Source organism: Corythoichthys intestinalis, chromosome 6 (assembly GCF_030265065.1).
Source record: "Corythoichthys intestinalis isolate RoL2023-P3 chromosome 6, ASM3026506v1, whole genome shotgun sequence".
NCBI lineage: Eukaryota > Metazoa > Chordata > Actinopteri > Syngnathiformes > Syngnathidae > Corythoichthys > Corythoichthys intestinalis.
Window position 1 is genome coordinate 46323529 of NC_080400.1, and position 20927 is coordinate 46344455.

The 20927-nt window shown below is 40.2% G+C and overlaps 1 protein-coding gene across 7 annotated transcripts in view; it reads left to right on the forward strand.

Moving 5' to 3' along the window:
- numbl (NUMB like endocytic adaptor protein) overlaps window positions 1-20927 on the forward strand; it is a 124048-nt gene that overhangs the window by 51661 nt on the left and 51460 nt on the right. The window contains exon 1 of one of the 7 annotated variants that reach the window (XM_057838353.1): window positions 14477-14865. The exons of 5 other annotated variants lie outside the window; for them this stretch is intronic. In XM_057838353.1, coding sequence (XP_057694336.1) covers window positions 14825-14865 — 41 coding nt within the window. In that variant the 5' untranslated portion in view covers window positions 14477-14824. Of the gene's footprint in view, window positions 1-14476; window positions 14866-20927 lie in introns of those variants that run through there. One more of the 7 variants, XM_057838352.1, reaches the window with a different exon arrangement.

Genomic DNA, 20927 nt, shown 5'->3' on the forward strand with positions numbered 1-20927 from the left:
CTAAAACAGCAGCCGAACACATTTGAATAATTCCAAATACCTATCCTAACCGTTAATACCTATAATGGAGTAGATAATAGAACATAATGCAAAGGAAAAATGGAAAAAAAAAAAAAAAAAAACTTTCGAGTGAGGCAATGTCTTCTTTCACGACCGCTATGATGTCTATCTCAATCTTCGTGAGACAAAAAAGAAACTTGTGCTGTTTTGGCGAAGACTCGACCCGCTATAACAACAACACTGTCGCACCTGTGCACGTCATCATACTGCGACACACAAATTGAAACGTCATCAACAATAGGCCAATAGGAGAGCAGAATCGCAATACTGAAGCATGATCGGAAGGATTATGACCAATAGGGCGGCAGGATCTTGTGGTGCTACATTTGAAAGCAGAAAGTCGGAAGTACATAAGTATCCTTTACAGTACTGTATAGTATTTTGCCTCTCATAACCTAAAATTTCTTTCTTAACAAAAGGCAATATTTTCGTGAGGCGTGTCGTAACTTGAAAATTATGTTTGTAGAGAAATTTGTAAGTAGGGGTACCATTGTACATGAAAAATGTTTGATAATAAATGCTGAAAAAATTGAGTGCTGAAATTCCGAGTGAAAGCCAGAAACATTTTTGGGGGGGAATTTTGCCAGGATTATTGAGGCGGGTGTAAAATTGAATTAGGTGACATCATCTAATGTTAATGTTTTCGGATTTTATCTGTTTTATTTGCTGTCTGACTTTTATCGTGATGCGTTGTTTTTTTTTTTCTTTCTTTTTTTTTTTTTTTTTTTTCTTCTTCATGTCATTGTATAACACTTTCCTGCCTTTTATTTACAATGAGCCATGTTTGTCTTTGTTGTAAAGCACTTTGGGGACCTTTCAGGTTTTGTAAAGGGCTATATAAATAAATTTGATTGATTGATTGATCTAAATTTCTTGCTCTCCGGCCCACCCCTAAAACAATACAATGCTAGTTTGTCAGTCAGTTCTTGATTTTAGTAAGGACTAAAACTGCAATACTTTTAATATGCACATTCCCTGGATGCCACAATGCACAGAACAACATGGTGATAGTATTTAAACTACTGGAAAATGAGGAGGTAAAAAAGACGTGGGTCGACTTCACTAAGCGCCTCACACAAGGATATCAACAAGTTGCCTACAAAACCCGTCCCTGCAGCGAGCATTTTACGAAGGATAGTTTGAGATTCGCACATTATTTTATGCGGGTTAATGGGGCAGTACCGACTCTCGCCACTTTGTCTTCACCCATATGGTGATATGCTATACTACACTAAAGCGTATTGATCATTTCAAAAAGAAGGATGCATACAGTGCATCTGTGTATTTCTCAAAACATAAAGCTTGCATTGACTGGATAGATCCAGTATTTATCTTAACACTGTACTCACATCAGCACATATGCAATGTGTATTGGATTTTCATTCACTTTTGAAAGCACAAGATTCAAACTAAGCCTGCGCAATATGTCGTTTGAACATCTTCATCACAATGTGTGCATGCGCAATAGTCCCAAGGCAGCTTTTGTTTTGATTCATAAAAGCAGCAAGTGTGCAGAGACATGGCCTCCTCGATCCCTTTTATTTACAGCTACAGTGGGGAGAACAAGTATTTGATACACAGTCAATGGGAAAACCCATTGGCAGTGTATCAAATACTTGTTCTCCCCACTGTATCTTCATCATTCACAGATGAACCCCCTTAGTCTGTATTAAATGGTGTTATCTGAATGCAATGTGGTCATGGTGAGTCAACCAGCTGGTGAAAATTCTTCTAATTTTAATATTGTAATACAGTATGTATCAAACGTGCCAAAATGTGGCAATGTCAGTTTTTTCCAATATCGTTGAGCTCAAATTTAAACAGTCGATTTTTTTGGTGTTTTTTTCTATCTATGCTACTATCAATCATGCAGTATGAATCCACCTGTATGTTTTACACACCTGTGATATTTCTGCCCAGAGAACATGGGTTATAGTTCTACAGTGCCCAGTAGTGCACTAAATTCAAAATGCAGTTAATCAACAATATCTTGAGAAGTTGTAAGACACAATAAATCAACCTATTAAGAGTTCATCACAATAAGTTATAAAATAATCGGTCATTAACCTTACCTCTTCTCTAACGTAAAAAAACAAAAAATAATAGCTGAGTGTTCTTTTCCTTAGCTGATTAGTAGATTGAAAAAACAGTTGCGACAGTGCTATAATCAATTTGAAGGTTATTCTTTGTAAGCCTGCACCTGACGTTGGGCTATTCATCTACTCAAGTCAAGTCAGCTTATCGGATATTCCTAACTCATTAAATCACGCACACAACATGGGGAAAAAGTGTGTGCGCGTATGTGAGCTATAGAGGCAGTGGAAACCCTCTTTGAATAACAGCATCAAGGCAGACAACCAATCCCTTTACAGATATTCAATTTCTTCAGCAACTGAGTGGAAACATCATTCAGAATGAGAAAGGACATCTGGAGATACTGCCCAAGCTCTTGAACAACAAGCATATATTAGATAGAGACGAGCATCTACTGTAAGTAGGAAAATGATTATGTCAAGTTCATAGAGGGCGTCTTTTAGGAAGAAGTGAAAAATCTTAACCACAGACAGACTACCAAAAGCAAGCAGACTGTACCACCATGATAGATTCTTGACTGCTGAAGGTCTGAACATGTCTGAGAAAATCCTCTTTATGCTAAGGCTTTCAGTGATTATACTTAATATGCACCAAAGTATCATGCAAGCAAGATGCTGGCCAAGCGTCTCAGGAACTGAGTAGAATACAGAGCACAGTATATGAACAGAATATCAATGGATGGCATTCCTCTCCTACTTTCTCAAATACGGGAATTGGCTGTTACTGTAGGAAAACAGAATGGAAGGAAAACAAAATGTTCCATCTGTTGTCCACATGTTTCAACTCCAGATTGGTCAACTATACATCAAGATGCTCGAGGATCTCATATCCAATGTAATTTTAAACACTTGAAGATGTATCACATCAATCACAAGGGTGGTGAGACGAAGCAATGTGGCCAAAGAATGTAATCGGAATGAGTAAAAGTTGCAATCTACAGTCAATAGTGTGATTTACGAATTCAAAGTAAACCTTCCTTAAGCAAGGCACATAGGAGGTGTGTGTGGAAACGCCAGGTATGGATGTTTAGAAGCGTTATGTGCTTTGTGCCAGCATCAGCTACAGGAAGACTCAATGACACTAAAGACATTCGGTCAAGTCCAGTCAGTCAATCTTAAAGTGCCACATTATGGGCTAGGAAGCCAAATGTTACGTTTTTCCGGAGAACGTGGATTTGACACGATCCTCCGCAAGGTTGTTGCTGAAAGTAGTGTGTCTCGGGCAGTCATGAGAGCGGAGGTTTGGAGGTGTAGTTTCATCAAAAAAGTCCACTGAACGATCATAATAGGTTTAGCCGAGTAAAAAGCCGTCACCCCGCTTTGGCGTGCCCCATTTTGGCCATTGAAGTTTTAAATTAAGATTTGCTTGACAACCAGGATTTCACGACAACTGTCTGGGCCAGCATGGCCAAAAATAGTATTTCTCTGGCAGGTAGGGGTGCACGATATCATATTTTTGAAACCGATATCAATAACTTCCTGCTCCTCAAAGCCGATATCGATAACCGATAATAAATTTTAAATGTATGTTCACCTGAGTTTTTGAACACCTGGAAGTTTAAAAAAAATTGTGGTGGACTCAACATAGATTTGCTTTTGACCTAACCATTTTTTATGATGACATGATTATAATGAACAAAACAAAGACAAGAACAGTCTCGACTTCAAATAAAGTGCCAATATTTATTTTTTTCAAATAATAATCTGAGTCAATCACAATCAATTAGTCAATTCCATTGAAATGTGTTCCCTGAATGATGAGCACTGAACTAAAACATAAACCCAACTGGTATTGTGCCTTGTCATCAGATAAAAACATTTGGTGCTACAGGACTACACACTACTGTTGTGGTCTTGGTCCATGAAACAATTTTCTTAATCTGGCAATTATGGAATTGCAAGCCTATCAATAACCAAAAGGCCTCTCAATAACTTATTAACTTATAACTAACACTGTAAAATGCAAACATTATATAGAAAGGTTCATCACTCATTCCTCATTATCAAAAATATGGTCGAACAAAAAGGATTAATGGCTTGCCTTATGACAATCCATATAAACGGCAGTGAGTGTACCCATTTTCAATAAAGCATGAGGCTTCTTCTCTGCAAAGTACGAAATCCTTGTCCAGCCACTGCGCCTTAATACCAAGCATACTGACAGGACTAACATTACACGTCTATATGTTCGTGGTGAAACTTACGTGCTGTGCATGGGTGCGGATCGAAGTATGGAAGCGTGTGGCAATCTCATCATACTTTGCCGGTAGACATTCGGCTTGGAATGATGAACCTGGGCTCCAAATGACGAAGTAGCCGCCTGAATCCTATGTCTTCGACAAGGTATAAAGGGTTTTTGGCGCCATCATTTCTGTGATCGCTATAGCCCTCTGTCATCTTTGTGAACTTTTTCAGATTCATTCGCAGCTCGCGCACCCTTGTACTCTTTTAAAACACCCTCGAAGCGATTATGTTGGGTCTTAAACACCTTCTTCAATTTAGCTGTTGACCCAGAGCGAGGTGACAAAGGCAGGACACAAGGAGGCAGGAGTCAGAGAGTAGACTTTTACCGAACTGCAGTTTGGGGAGAGGTCTGAGATCGGGCAACGTGACTAAGAGCGTCTCATCAAAGTCTCTCTCAGAGCTCCCCGCGCTGCTGACTTTTATTGATGGCTTGTTGCTGGGCAGAATATAGTTACAACACTGTTGTCCAATGTGGCAGTTTTGATCGGGCAAGTTCCTTATTCTAGTCATTGATTAAATTAACAGTCACACTCTTGAGAGAGCAGATAACTTTGTTTTGAACACACATTTGCACTCGAAGTAGCTTGGTGGAAAAGTACTGAGACGTTGTGTGATGAATCAACATATGTGTGTGTATGTATTTATCAGCAGAATGTGAGCAATTGCCGGTAATAAAAATGTAAGCACATGATTATGGGCTAAAACTGTATTCTTCATAATAGCTTGGGAGAGCGCGTATAATCGCTGTGGGAGAGCAAACTTGTATAACCCGCAGAGTATAATGGTCATACAATCAAGCATATTTTACAGATTATGATCTTTTAAGTGGCTTATTAAGATGTGTTGTAGCTCGACACTTTTTTCCCTCCTCGTGGAACTTCGGTTTTGCATTTGTTACAAATTGCGAGTGAAGCGTTTTCCACTGACAATTTTTTTTAAAAATCCCACACTACCGACGCCATGCTTCCCCTTTTTTTTTTTTTTTTTTTTTTTTTTTTTTTTTGTAGCACACTGCCATCATTTGAGCATAACATCACAGAAGGGAGCGCTTGATTTGTGGCACAACTCCCTCTTCTTCTCCCACACACAGTCACTGATACATTGGACTGGCAAAACAGGAGTAGAAACGTATTCACACATCCCAATCCGCCGCCACCGTGCCATAATAATTATACTGTATATTATCAGGCCTATTAATAATGGTGTTGTACTAGTATTAATGGGATGATGTCATAATTCCTATTATAGGACCGATAATTAGCGGACCAATAATTATCGTGTACCTGTACTGGCAGGCAGGTGTGGTCTCTCTCTGTCGCCAGCACTCACACCAAGGTGCCTTTGTCTTGGACTACAGGAAGGCCTAATAGGCCTATTTTAATCAAATGTGATTGGTTGACTTCCCTGTCCCTCTTCAACACATATAGCTTGGCTATCCTTCAGATTTACGAACCAATAAATGCGCCTTGTTAGAGGTTGAAAATACTGATTGAACCCTTTTATTGCTGATGTGAACTTGACAATAGACATCACTAGATCACAGACAAGAGGATATATGCGGTTTCACTTATTAAATGAAATGAAATGAAATTATCGTCCCATTAATTTTTAGTCCATCTCTAAAGACGTAGAAGGCCCTGACGGTTCCCCACTGCAGTACAGTGGTACCAGGACATATGATCGCTTCGACACACGAGCTTTTCAACATCTGACGTAAAATTTGATTCGCCATTTGTTTCTACACCCGATTACATGCCCTAAATACGACGATCTATTACAGCACCCAGTTTTCCCGCAAGACGGACGCAAGGCAGATTTTCTGGTGGGAAAAATCAACATAGGTTCCAACAATGTTAGTGCAGGTGGTGAAAAAAAAAAAGTGAAAAGGTGATGCTTACCATTGAAATTATAGAAAAATGTGACCGTGGTGTGCGCATCCGTGAGCTGGCTCGACAATACAGCCATACATTGTCTTCTCTCGACGGTCCTCCTCTGACCTCCGTGCACAAAACATTTAAAAAAAAAAAAAAAAAAAAAAAAAAGGAGTGGGGTGCATCAATAATTGTTTTATAATCAAATCAGAGCCTCTGAATCGTAATCGTAATCGAATCGTTAGGTGCCCAAAGATTCCCAGCTCTAGTATTTAGTGCTGCAACGATGAATCGATTAACTCGAGTATTCGATTAGAAAACAAGATTCGAAATAAATTTTGCTGCTTTGAGTATTCGTTTAACTAAAGTTGCTTTGTAGTGGTTTGTTTTGAAAGTGTTTGCATTTAGTTATATTGATTTGGGTGCATACTAGAGCTGTCCTGACTAGTCGACATAGTCGACGTCATCGATGACGTAAATCCGTCGACGAGCACAACATCCCGTCGACGGTTAATGAAGGGTTAAAAAAAATATGCGTGGAAAGTTCAGAATGTCGGATGCTCTGTATGCAAGCGGGGAAAGCGGCACAAAGCCAAAAAAAAGCGCACCAGAGTGTCCAAAACATTGACTTATTTCAAAGAAACAAAGGAGGGTACACTCTTCTGTCCTGTCTCTTCAATGCTAAGCTTGGCTGCACGTCGGCCGTGAATAAACACCTCAAGCGCCGTCACCCAGATTGTAATTTTTTTTTTTTTTTTTTCATTTTTGATTTCTTCCGGTTCCGGAGACAGATGGAGTAGCTGCACGGCACGTGCTCGCCGGTTAATTTATCGCTTTATCAACAACATCGCCCAACTTAAATCACTCGTCTATTTGGTTGATAACGCTCTAAAGGTAAAACCAATTCTCCTAATGGCTTCTAAAGGCAGTAAGTCGAGCAAGAAAGAAGAAGCTAACCCTAGCTTAACACTTGATGCGATCTCGACGCTACTCGAAAACCACCGCGAGGAAATCGCGGCTGAGTTCAAAAGTTCTTTCAGTCAACTGGACTCAAAGCTGGACACGCTGAGACAGACTGTGGATGACCACGACCAGCGTGTGTCCTCATTGGAACTCGCCGCGGACGACCTGAGCCAGCGAGTTAGCGACCTGGAGGAAAGGTGCGCCGCGCTGACCATCGACAACGCCAAGTTAAAAGCCAAAGTGACTGACTTGGAGGGACGAAGCCGCAGGCAGAACATTCGTATTCTGGGGATCCCTGAGTCCACCGAGAGCGGCCGACCCTCCGAGTTCTTCGCGGACCTGCTGATGGAGGTTTTCGGCTCCGAGACGCTGCCTTCCAAGCCGGACATCGACAGAGCCCACCGAACCCTGGCGGCTAAACCGGCTCCCGGACAGCGGCCGCGACCGGTAATCGTACGCCTCCACCGCTACCAGACCAAGGACCTACTCATCAGGGAGTCGCGTCGGAGAGGGATGCTCAACTATCGCGGCCACGCGATCCGAGTGGTGGAGGATTACAGTCCCGAGGTGGCCAGCAAGCGCGTGGAATACCGAGACGTCTTGGCGGAGCTGTACAAGCGGGGTCTGAAACCCACGCTGCTATACCCAGCCCGGCTGCGGCTCACGCTGGCCAGGGGAGTCAAGAAATGGATCAGCTCAGTGGAAGAGGCACAGAAGTACATCGACACCCTTCCCAAATCACGTTCATAACTTCATAACACACTTTCAACCTGACTGGATGAGAGGTAACTCTGCCGTAGTTCCAGATGGCCACGGAGTACCGACATGCTGGTTAGTTTACAAATTTACTGTAATCAGCTACTTTACTATAGCAGCGCGACTGAGCCATGCAGAACACGCAGGGAACGCGCTTATCGTAACTGCTCTATTAAAATAAATAAATAAATAAATATTTTAAAGGGAAAGAAAAAAGGAAAGAAAGAGAAAAGGGGAAAAAAAAAAAATATATATATATATATATATATATATTATAATAATCTAATCGTTTGTGTGCGTACGTGCGCCATACATGTTTTTTTTCCTTTGTATATTTGTAGTCTGAGTGACAGTTATAGTGGAGCCAGCACATTTGAAACTTTAAGACTACTGACATGTCAGTATGTACTGCTTTATACTCAACCCTTTTTTTCTTTTTTTTTTTTTTACTGGTCCCAAATTCAATTCAAGTCGATTGAATCTAATTTAAATAGAATCTGACAAGTCTTTTGGGACTGATCTTTGTTTCAATGTTGTCTATGGGGATGTTTGACTTTTACTATTATAATGCTCGATACCGGAGGAGCAACTTAGTTGGGACAGGAAGATTTAGTTAGATGTTTGGGTTTAAGAGCTTGCTGCTTTTCTTTTTGGCAGCTTTCTTGGGTGGGGTGGGGGGGTGGTCACTGCCAATAGCTAGGGAATCAAATGTACACGTATATATCTATTTTTCTTTGACCGGCCATTTAGTTAATTTCACACTCTTCACTTTCTCTAAATGCTTGTGGATAGTTGTTTGAATTTTGTCAGTTGGAATGTCAGGGGCTTGAACCACCCAGTGAAGAGGAGAAAGATTTTTTATGCAATATGGATGAACCAAGCTTTTTTGAGCGCCTATTTTCATTACTCCCAGACCTTAATACATACTCTCTTGTCTTTGGAGGTGATTTGAACTGCTGGCTGGATCCACTCTTAGACCGGTCTTCCACCAACCCCGGCATGCCGAGTAAATCAGCCGTTCTCATTCAGGCCTTCCTCATGCAATATGGTGTTTGCGATGTGTGGCGCTCTTTACATCCCCAGGAAAAAGAATACTCCTTCTTTTCACATGTCCACCATACATATTCACGCATAGACAATTTTTTACTTGACCATGGTCTCCTGCCCCTTATCCGCTCCTGTGATTACCATAGTATTGTCATTTCAGACCACGCGCCTGTTTCCATGGCCATCTCCCTCCCAAATCTCCCCCGGAGGAGCAGACAGTGGCGCTTCAACTCCACTCTTCTGTCAGATGACAAATTTGTGGAGTTCATAAAAAATGAAATAACCTTTTTCTTATCGACTAACATATCCCCCGAGGTCTCTAGTCTGATTGTATGGGATGCCCTTAAGGCCTACCTTAGGGGACAAATTATATCTTACACAGCTCAAATGAAAAGTAAAGGTAACAAAGAGCGTTCGGGTCTGGCTCATCAAATTGGGGAAATTGACAAACAGTATGCGCAAACTAAAAATCAAAATCTTTATAAAGAACGATTAGAGCTCCAAACTAAATTTGACCTTCTTACTACCCATTCAGTCGAACATTTGCTCCTCAAAAATAAAGCCACATTCTATGCCCACGGAGACAAGGCCGACAAACTGCTTGCAAACCAGCTGAGGGGTTCTTCTGCGAAACAAAACATAACTAAAATTCATACACAAAATGGTGAAATTACCACGGACCACACTCAAATTAATGATGCTTTCAGGGATTTTTATTCAAACCTCTACTCCTCAGAATCTCCACCCGATCCTAATGACATTTGCAACTTTCTAAGCAGTCTCAATGTTCCCAAACTCCAACCAGACCATGGTAAGAGACTGGATGAGCCTATAACACAGGATGAAATAGCCTCAGCTATTTTTTCAATGCAGTCAGGCAGCAGTCCAGGCCCTGATGGTTTTCCAGCTGAGTTCTTTAAAAAGTTCTCTTTACTTTTGACACCACAACTTTATTCTGTGCTCTGCGAATCATTTTGGCAAGGTTCCCTTCCTAAATCATTTTCTGAAGCCTATATTACCCTTATCCCCAAAACAGGCAAAGATCACACGCATTGCGCCTCGTATAGGCCCATCTCTCTTATTAACACCGATGCAAAAATTCTAGCTAAAGTTCTCGCTCGCAGACTAGAAACCATCCTCCCAGCTATCATATCTGAGGACCAAACCGGTTTTATAAAAGGTAGGCACTCGTTCTTTAATGTACGCCGACTATTAAACATTATCTATTCTACTCCTGATGACATCCCTGAGTGTATAGTTTCCATTGATGCTGAAAAAGCATTCGATCGCGTGGAGTGGGTCTACCTGTGGGCAGTGCTGGAGAAATTTGGTTTTGGGTCAAATTTCATTGCGTGGATTAAATTGCTTTACTCTCATCCTACAGCCTCTATCCGAACCAACTCCCAGCTGTCTAATCCTTTCAGACTGCATCGGGGTACTCGCCAGGGGTGTCCTCTCAGCCCCATGCTATTCGACCTGGTTATCGAACCTCTTGCAATCGCCATCCGTAGCTGGGATGACATTACGGGTATATGGAGAGGCGGCATTGAACATAAGACCTCGATTTATGCGGACGACCTTATGCTCCTTGTCTCAAACCCGATTACTTCTCTCCATTCGGCTCTATCACTACTTAATAACTTCAGTCAACTATCAGGGTATAAAATTAACTTTGAAAAAAGTGAGCTGTTTCCAATTGGCAATATTATGTCTGCTTCAGACTTTACCAACTTTCAACACCATTTACCATTTAAAATTGAAACTCACAAAGTGTCTTATTTAGGCATCACGATGACCCGGAAGCACAAAGACCTTTTTAAAGAGAACTTTTTAAACCTAATAAATCAAACCAAACAAACACTCACACAATGGTCACCACTCTCCATGTCTCTCATTGGGCGAATAAATTCGATTAAAATGACAATTTTACCAAAATTCTTGTACTTATTTCAGGCGCTACCAATTTTTATTCCCAAAACCTTTTTCGATCATCTTGACTCGATTATCTCATCTTATATTTGGAAAGGAAAAAGGGCTCGTCTTAATAAAACCCACTTACAAAAGACGAGTGCTGCCGGTGGCTTGGCTTTGCCTAATTTCCGTTTTTATTATTGGGCGGCCAACCTGCGGTGTCTTACATTCTGGTCTCACTTTCATTGTCGTCCAGATCCTCCTGACTGGGTGGCAATGGAGTTGAGATCAGAGGATGATGTATCCTTGGCTGCATTGATGGGCTCCTCTCTTCCACTCTCAACCAGATCTTTAAAGAACCCAGTGGTTAAACACTCAGTGAGGATCTGGTCTCAGTTCCGAAAGTTTTTCATTTTACATGACTTCTCACCATCAAGCCCAATATTACATAATCATTTCTTCAAACCTTCACTCAATGACCCCGCCTTCAAAGAGTGGAGCCAGAGGGGAATAGAACACTTCAGAGATTTATTTATTGATGATAATTTGGCATCATTTCAACAATTACGTAACAAGTTTGCACTTCCACAGTCAAATTTCTTCCGTTATCTGCAAATTCGACATTTTATACTTTGTAATCTGCCCGCCACGCTAAACTCCGACAGGACTATTGTTGACATGGTTCTTTCCTCAAAACCAAACCAGAAGAGGCCTATCTCTGTGTTTTACAGCGCGATGTTGGCTCTGAAGTCTGCATCTATGGATAGAGTCAGGGCGGAATGGGAGGAGGACCTTGGTACCCCCTTCTCTGAGGAAACATGGTTATCTATCTTAAAACGAGTCAATTCCTCATCTCTGTGCGCTCGCCATAATCTAATCCAATTCAAAGTGGTCCACAGAGTTCACATCTCCAAAACCAAACTGGCCACTTTTTACCCTGACATCAGCCCACTCTGTTCCAAATGCAACATCTCAGATGGCTCACTCTTTCATATGTTTTGGACCTGTACTAAACTCAGCAAATTCTGGACAGAGGTTTTTCATTCCCTCTCACAGATCTTAACAGTGAGGGTGGAACCGAACCCTCTTATTGGTTTATTCGGAGTTACAGAGGACTCTCGACTGTCTGCTGATCAGCGCCGTACTCTAGCCTTTGCTTCCCTCCTGGCCCGTAGGTCTGTCCTCCTCAGGTGGGTGGACCCCCTCCCTCCCACACACACTGAATGGCTGACGGCCTTAATGACATGTTTGAAATTTGAAAAGATCAGATACTCTCTCTATTATTCTAATGGGAGATTTCTACGTGCCTGGGGACATTTTTTAAACATGTGTTAGTCCTTTTAAGCCCTTGGCATTCCATAATCTGACATATCTTTATTGTATTGATACTTACTATCCAAAACAATTACTAAAACTCAATGTGCAATGGTCATGAAACTCACTGGCAGTGACAGGGATTAATTTCATGGTTTATTTTTGGTTTATTTCGGTTATCATTATTATTATTTTTTTTTTTCTCCTATTTTTATTATCATTCTCTATTGTATGTGTGTTGGATGTAAGTCCCATTTCTCATCCCACTTTGTATTTTTCTTTTTTTCCTAACTGGAAACCAACGCACTACTATTGTGAAAAATAAAGAGATTTTGACTTTTTTTTTCATTTTTTGTACACCAGAGGGTATTGTCGCCTTACTAAATAATGATGTTTCATTGACAATGGGCCTATAAGTGCTATTAGTATTGTTCTCAATGCTAATTGAAAGGTTTATTTCATGTTATGGTTTATTTTATGGTATAGAAAATTATATAAGGTTAAAAGGTCATAAATATATACAGTATATACAGTGATTGCACTCAAGGGAGAGATTGTCAATGATAATGTAATAATTTAAGGTAAAGGAAATTCATATAGGCAATTCATTGATATATAAATAAGGTTTAAAAGGAAAAAGGTGAAAAGTTTTTGTTAATTTCTAATTGTGTTGTTTTATTTGTGTGCACCGTAGCTCTTACGGTGTGTTTACATCAAGGATGGAATAAAAGTTGTAAACCATCAGTTTAAGAGACCATCTTTCCAATCGGGATGCTACACTAGTTAATTCTATCAACATTTGAACTCATTGTTTATTTGTGATTTATTATTGTTATTTACGTGTTTATTTGTACTTTAATAAATAATTTAAGTGTTCCAATATGTTTTATGTGAATTGATAAGCCTCAACAAAAATTTCATTGCTAAATTAGTAAAAAATATATATTATTAGATTAGTCGACTAATCGTAAAAATAGTCGGCTGACTAATCGGGAGAATTATTAGTCGTTTGGGACAGCCCTAGTGCATACACTGCCTCATTTCACATGGCTGAATCCAGCTGCTCCCTGTGAAGACCTACATAAGCTAAGTTTTTGTTTGAGCTAATGTTTTTTAAAGCATTTGTAATTTAGTTTAAAGGTAGATTTAGGAGTTTTTTTGTGAGGATGTGTGTCTGAACCATTTGCTAAGACCAATGTAATTTTTTTTTTTTTAATAGCATTTAAGCTAGCGGACTTTTGCTATGTCAGCTGGCCAATTGTTCTTTTGTTGAAGATGGGTCCTCATTTATTTATTTTTTTATACCGTTTGAGGCTCAGCTTAGGTATTTTAATTTTTTTATGTTCCTTATCCGATTACTTGATTATTCGAACTAAATAGTTCATAGCTGCAGCCCTAATCGTATTTGATGTAATGTATAGTGTCAAAGTTGTTTGTCACAATATAATAGACGTGTTGGGAAATTGTAAAGTTGCCAACTTGGTTGAGTCATCAGGTCTGTCCGAACTAGCAGAAAACCAGTGGGAATAGTTATGTATTTTACATATTCCTACTGGTCATTGAGAATGTTCGGTTTCATAGCAATGGGCCCACTTCAAAGGTTTACTGTCTTCCTAGGAAACTGACATCCACACAAATGAGCATGCATAGAAATCGCAAAATAAATCTACCAGTACTCACTATGGCAAAGATCATTATTGTTTGAACGAACGCTTGCCGTCTGCCAGAGCTTTATCTTCTCTGCTTATTTTTAGATCTGTTACTTTCTCACCCTCCCCTTCCTAGTGTCTGTACATCTAATTATTGAAAGAATACAGGGGGAAGGAATAGGGAGACCTGTTATACAGCATGGGAAATACAAAAAAATAAGATGGTAATGAAGTGGCATTTTAGAGTAATTGCAGGAAAATTGTGATGCTCCTACTGGCTGTATTACTGTAACTTGCCCTCCTGCACCCTGTTAGGGGATCCAATATATCCTTCTTTTTGACCTGATGCGTTCCCACCGCCAGCGCTTATCCTCAAATGCCAGCCCCACATCTCACCCTCTCCCCTAGTGCACTCTTGACCAGTGCGCCAAGAGCAGATGGAGTGCAGAAAACTGTGTCAGCACCCGCCATAACTCGCTTAACCACCACTCCCCTCCTCTCCTTTCTTTTTTTTTTATCCTGCTTCTCCAGTATTTCCCCACTCCTAGGATTTGGGCCAGACATTGATTTATCATTTATTTATAGCACAGCTGCAAGCGTGCACGCCTGTGCAGTATTTGTTTCCTTCTGCGCATCTATACAACAGATGCTCATGTGGATCGTGGGCATTCCTGATCGTGTCAGGGTTACTTGCATCTGTATGTGTATGCGTGAAGGCTCCTTTTCGAAGTTAATCTCTTAAGAAGAGGTGTGGTTCTCTGGCTGTGCGCTCGCTCTCATCCCCGCTCCCCAGTCTGAGCGGCGATATCATCACACACTCCTTCCTCCGCTCATCTTTTTCTTGTGCTGCTGTTGCTGCCACAGCGACTCGTTTCAAAACGTCGGCTCGTCACATCTGCATTCCTCTCTGTCTACGATGAGTTCTTGCAGTGAGATCGGGGATGCCATGGAACCCAGGTGAGTCAGACAGGGTTGAATGTTTGATTTTTGCCCAAAAACCAGTAGGCATCATCACTGAATGCTGCCGGTTATGCTTTCCTGCTTTTATTGATGAGATTTGCAACTGTGTATGTTTTGACTCTAAACTGGGTCATTGGTGCGCTAGCTGTCACTCATACTACTTCCTTTTCTCTGAGATGTGTAGAGGTCAGGAGCGAATGGTCTGTTTTTGCTGATGGGTCTTGTATTATTGGAGACTGTGGCAGTTTCAGAACCTGCCAAACTGATCAAGGTCTGGTCTAGCCTGTGACCACAAGGCTCATAGTGGATAATAGTCTTAGCAGATGCCCCAACCACATGGAAGAGATTAAATATCCTATATTTATGCAAACACACCACAAATTGTTTCTGTGTTGCACTATTGCACACTTTTTTTTTTTTTTTTTCATTTTTATTAAAATTATCTCCTTACAGAGACATATGGGCACATGCAATCATATTCATAATGTCATATAGCCTGGAGGATTTGCTTAATTCCCAGGAGTTTCAAGATTCTTTTCTCTTCCTCTCTGTCCTCACAACTAGGCAGCAGAGAGGAACAGCTCTGATGTGTTATGTGAAACACAGAAAGAACAAGGCGGAGTGTGAGAAAATGGAGTGAGTGAAGTGAGGACAAATGAAGAAAAGAGTGCTGCAGACTCAACATGACAGAGATGAGAGGAAGGGTGCGAAAGTAAAATTTGAAAAGGGAATAAAAGTGAAAATTAACAGTGAGGAGAAGCCATTTATAAAGCTGTACAAACAAGTACTAAAACTACTGTAGATTAAAAAGATGGCCGCTAGGTGATATAAACACTTTTAAATTGCAAATACAGTTTTAAAGAGAGACTGTAAAAAAACGGAAATCTTTTCTTCAGTGCAGATGTTTTTCCAAAGATGCGGAACTTCCAATACTATGAGGTAACATGACGTACTCTGGGTGGATTTAACAATCTGTTGGTAATAGTATGCACAAAGGCTGCGGACTTTGTCCAAATATTTCTTACATACACCAGTTTTTCTGTTCCAGACCACGCCAAAAAAATAAGTCGTCACCTACACTAAAAAAGATGCAATTACAGTATATTAAATGATAACAACATGAACAAAAATCCAGTAATTATGTGCTGGGTTGACAATTATTAAGAATAGGGATGATTATTCCCCCCGCCCCCCAAATGTAATAAATGCAAATTGGCACAGCAGTGAACACAGCAACTGCCTACTGTCAGTGTCACACGCTGAAGCAAGATTCTACTTTCGTGTCCAGGGAACAGTTGAGGGTATTAGTGTCTGGTTCAAGGACACCGGTAAGAAAACCAAAAAAAGATGTAATTTTCCAAGATTAAAGTACGTGGGAAAAAAATCTAATTAGACAAATATCATAATAGTATTTCAAGGCGGGGAGAATGAATAATTTAAAAAAAAAAAATGCTTAAGGGAAAAACAACATCTCAACATTTACAGAAACGTATTTTCGGACTATAAGTCGCAGTTTTTTTTTTTCCCCATAGTTTGGCCGGGGTTGCGACTTATACTCAGAGTGACATGTGTGTGAAATTATTAACACATTATTATATCATTTCACATGTTATTTTGGTGTTTTGGAGTGACACTGACAGTTTGGTAAACTTGTTAGCATGTTCTTTATGCTATAGTCATCTGAATTACTCTTAATAGCTATGTTACGTTAACATACCGGCCATGTTCGCGTTCCGTTGTTCATGCATCATGTAACAATATCATACTGTGCACTTATTCAGCCTGTTGTTCTCTATTGTATTTTTTATTTTTAATTGCCTTTCAGGAAGACATATCTGTTCTATGTGTTGGATTTGTATCAAGTAAATTTCCCCCAAAAATGTGACTTATACTCCGGTGCGACTTATATATGTTTTTTTCTTCTTTGTTGGGCATTTTGTGGCCGGTGCGACTTATACTCGGGTTCGACTTTAGCCCGAAAAATACGGTAGATCTATTCCTAAAAAAAAAAAAAAAATCGACACAAAACATTTAGACAAAAGCTTGAGCAAATTTTTAAAAAGGAAAAAATGTAAAAACTTTCCTGAAAAGTTTTTTCCCCCAGAAATATTATGAGAAACAAAACCCTAACCCCGATTCCCAAGTTATGGAGAATGCAAGGTAAAATTCTTGAAGAAAAATCAAAACAGTCTTTAGCAGGAGAAAGAAAAACCCATTAAACTCATTATTACACATAAAAATGTTAATTAATTTATTTATTTATTTTTCATGTATGACAATAAAATCAAAATATATGTACAAGGGAAAAAAATATTTTACAGGGGAAAAACTTCAAAATGTTTGACTAAAATTAGAGGGGGAAAAAAATCTATATGTTATGATAAAATTTGGATGCTTTGGCAGGTTGTGGATTTAATATCTAGGCCTTCGTTAATGTACCCCTTGAACAAATAACTGAAACCAGCTGAAACCTGAAATGGATGTTTGTCAGCAACAAAAAGATTTGATGATAATCGTTTTTAATAAAAATTGCTGGTCATGAGTAAATGAAAAGTTTACTTCAACTGTCTCATATTTTAGGGTCAAAATGTAAAAACTTAGGGGCCTTCTAGTGCTCTGGACAGGTAGAACTATTACATGCTCTTTCGTTAGATCTCAGGTATCGGCACAACATAATGGTAAAAGAAGCAGAGTGAGGATTGCAGCAAAATTAAACACTGATAAATGAAAAAAAAAAACACTTTAACTAAATAATGTCAACAGGGGTAGACGATATTGAAATTAGCCAATTCTCATTGGCCGATTGTCAACGCGTCAGTTATTGATCCCAATAATCACAAAAAAGAACAATTGCTTAAATAACATTAATAACAATTATTTTTGACGGTAGATTTAATGAAAAGTGCAGCAAAACTGTGCAAAAACATGAATCAAATAGTGCTAATAATCCTATTCCAATTCCATAATCTAATGTATAATGTACAAACAAGAGGTGTAGCCTAACTCATGCAGACAGTGGAGTGCTCTCATTCTACACAGATTTTTGTGTCCATTGGTCACATGACCAGGTAGTTTTTGCTGATGATCTTTATAATTTTGAATATTTTTGTTGGCGTGTAACAAACTGGTGTGTGGCATCAGCATTTACCCGTTTTCAACCCTAAACTCTGAACACCACACCGTGCATAAACCTGGAACCAGGGGTCGCGTTAACCGAATATTTTCCGTCGTTGACCGATTTTTTAAAACGGTGACGGAAAAAACTGAAGTCCATCCGTCATTTTGACCGGTTGCAATTCACACCCCAGACCACAGGGTGGCGAGTGAGCATATTAATTAGCTATTGTCTCTCTTGATGCATGACGTCGTTGGCCTTACTCTGAAAAATGTCAAGGCAACTGAGTGTCCGAAGTTTCTTCAAAAAGCCCCAAAACGACGATGGTGTTGATAAAAGAGGTGAAAAAACAGGGACTGCACAAGCGGGCACGCAATTCAAGTCCATGCGCACCAGGAGGAAAGTGTGAGACTACGTTCAGGCCACAGCAGGTGAACTGTTAATTTCATTGTTCCATATGCTACATATGGTAGGCTACCTAACTACTGGGGCCACAGTCAGCTGTTTTTGTCACTGCGGAGAAAAAGTTACTTATTCATCTGCTTGATGTGTGATGGCACGGTGTGGATTCTCTGTTAAGCTTGTTCGGACAGAATATTAATTTAAAATGAATGAAAACTAAATACTATTGAATTTGTTGAAGCGGTATGCAATGTTAAGAGTCTTGTTAGCTGTAGGCGCACTATCCTAGACCCCTCACTATCCACTCGCGGCTTTTACATTTGTTAATAATACGCTCTGTGTGTAGTATCATCCATCGCGTTTCCTTTTTAAATGGGCACTTATAAGCGAACGCAAGAAGTAACAACGGGAACATTTTTAAACAGGCATTTCACGGGAAAGCATTTCGACTCTTCGGCCAATCATATAGCGAGAGCGAGTGGATAGTGAGGGGACCGCGCGCGTCTCTTAAGTGTCTCTGTCACGTGACTGTCGTAGCCGGTAACGCGCTCGGCCAAATGGACACACAAGTACGGAAGGTGAATTATGCCATACAAAGGGTCACCACAATGTCATTATCATCATTTAAAAAATTTAAGTGACGGGTAAAAATAGGTTATGACCGGATTTTTATGACCCTGTCAGTCAAAATGACAGACAACGAAAAAGTCTAGCGCAACCTCTGCCTAGAACACAAATAACCCAACCAGAAACATGAATAAACATATTTTGATGTTTTCGGGCAACAAACACACACCAGAAAAACATTTTTTTTCTTGAGAGCTCCAGGGAGAGCCCTGTGCCTGGGCGAAGCTTTCATATCTGTCCGTTACAGCTCGGTTGTAGTGGCAACAATTTAGAAGTCAAAGAATCTAAGAGACTTAGGCAATTATGGCTAACAATTTTCAAGCTAACCCGTCGTAATAACGAGATTATTTTCTCCATAGTCACATAGATGAATTATCACAGGTAATGTTCATACCAAAGGTTTCATACTCGTTAACTTTTCTTGAACTTACTTGTTTGCATATATGGGCATTGAACTGCGTACCTCACAGTAAATCTTGTTTTTTGTCTCATCGCAGCTGAGCCAATTCCAGCTGTCACGCCACTGGGGCCGAAACTTTCTCTCCCTTTTCTTTTCCTATTGGATTTTGCTTTCCCTCAACTCCTCCGGTGACTTTCTCTTTCTTGAGTGGTCATTTTTCCCTGGTGCTTGGCCAGGTGCAGGGGGTTTCAGAAATATGTGGTCTTGTAGTATAATGTTAGGTGGGTACTGAGATACTGACAATAAATCAGTAGCAGTAATCAGGTTGCGTGCGTTCACGTGGGGGCGAGGGAATGAGGTGTGTTAACGCCCCATGGAGAGTAGTGGCTGCTGCATAAACTGTAAAGGTTGTCTTTGATCGGGATAGCGTAACGTTATCCAAACACAATTCACTGGGAAATAATGTGAAGTAAGATTTTTACATTTTTTTTTTCATCAACACATTATTTCTACTGGCCGCACCGGGCCATTGCTGGGAGCATCCTCGTATTCCTCGTGGTTTTTACAATATTGTCGACCCCTGGTCAACAATTTTGTAAAAATTGTGGACTTCCTAACATCACTGTATATTTGAAGTTAGGAGAGGAGATATCAAGTGGAAACACAGCATAACAATATGATAGTGGAGCTTATCGACCCCACTGCTCTCCTTCATGCCTGGCTGCACAAATATCTTTGGATTAGCTTCCCTACCATACCCATTTCTGTCACTTTTACAATACATGCATGCACGTAAACAATGGTACATACAGTAGCTAGGATGCAGTCACATGTAACACATAAATGCTAACAGACACTGGGCTAGCTTGATCGGGTACATCTCGCTAGTGTTCCAAGAGAACAGATAAATTTCACTTGTTGAGGCTACTTCACTTTTTTGGTCTTAAATATGTAAAAGTTCAATGAGAGACTGTATTTATTTTATTCACATGAATACTTTTTCCAAGTGTTATTTGACCCTCCACTTTCCCAAAAGGCATTGCAGTTCTTCTCACCAAGGGAAGATTCAAAGCTTATTATGCAAGATGACCACCCGCTAATGGACTTAAGTGTGCTTTCTTTAATGCCTAACCACCCCCCAACAACTCCTGTGAAACATGAAGCACAAGGAAGGACACTGCGTGGGTGTGTGTGTGTGTGTGTTGGGGGAAGAGAAAACCAGTGAAAGAAATGGAGAATGACAGAGACAGCAGTCAACGTGGATGCCAGGCTGATGGTTAGGCACATGGCTGTGCTTCAGCTGTCAATTTACATCAGTCAGTAGCGCACACACGCACACACCCACACGTACAGTAAATACACTCCTGATCTCATTGTGCTGTTGCTAGAGAGCAATTGGGGATTGTGACTGAGTGATTTGTGGGTCTGCGCGGCGATAATATTGACCTGGAAATGTTCAGAGTGACACGGCTGTCTGGCTCTTTCACAGAGACTGGCGATTACAGAGCGCATTTT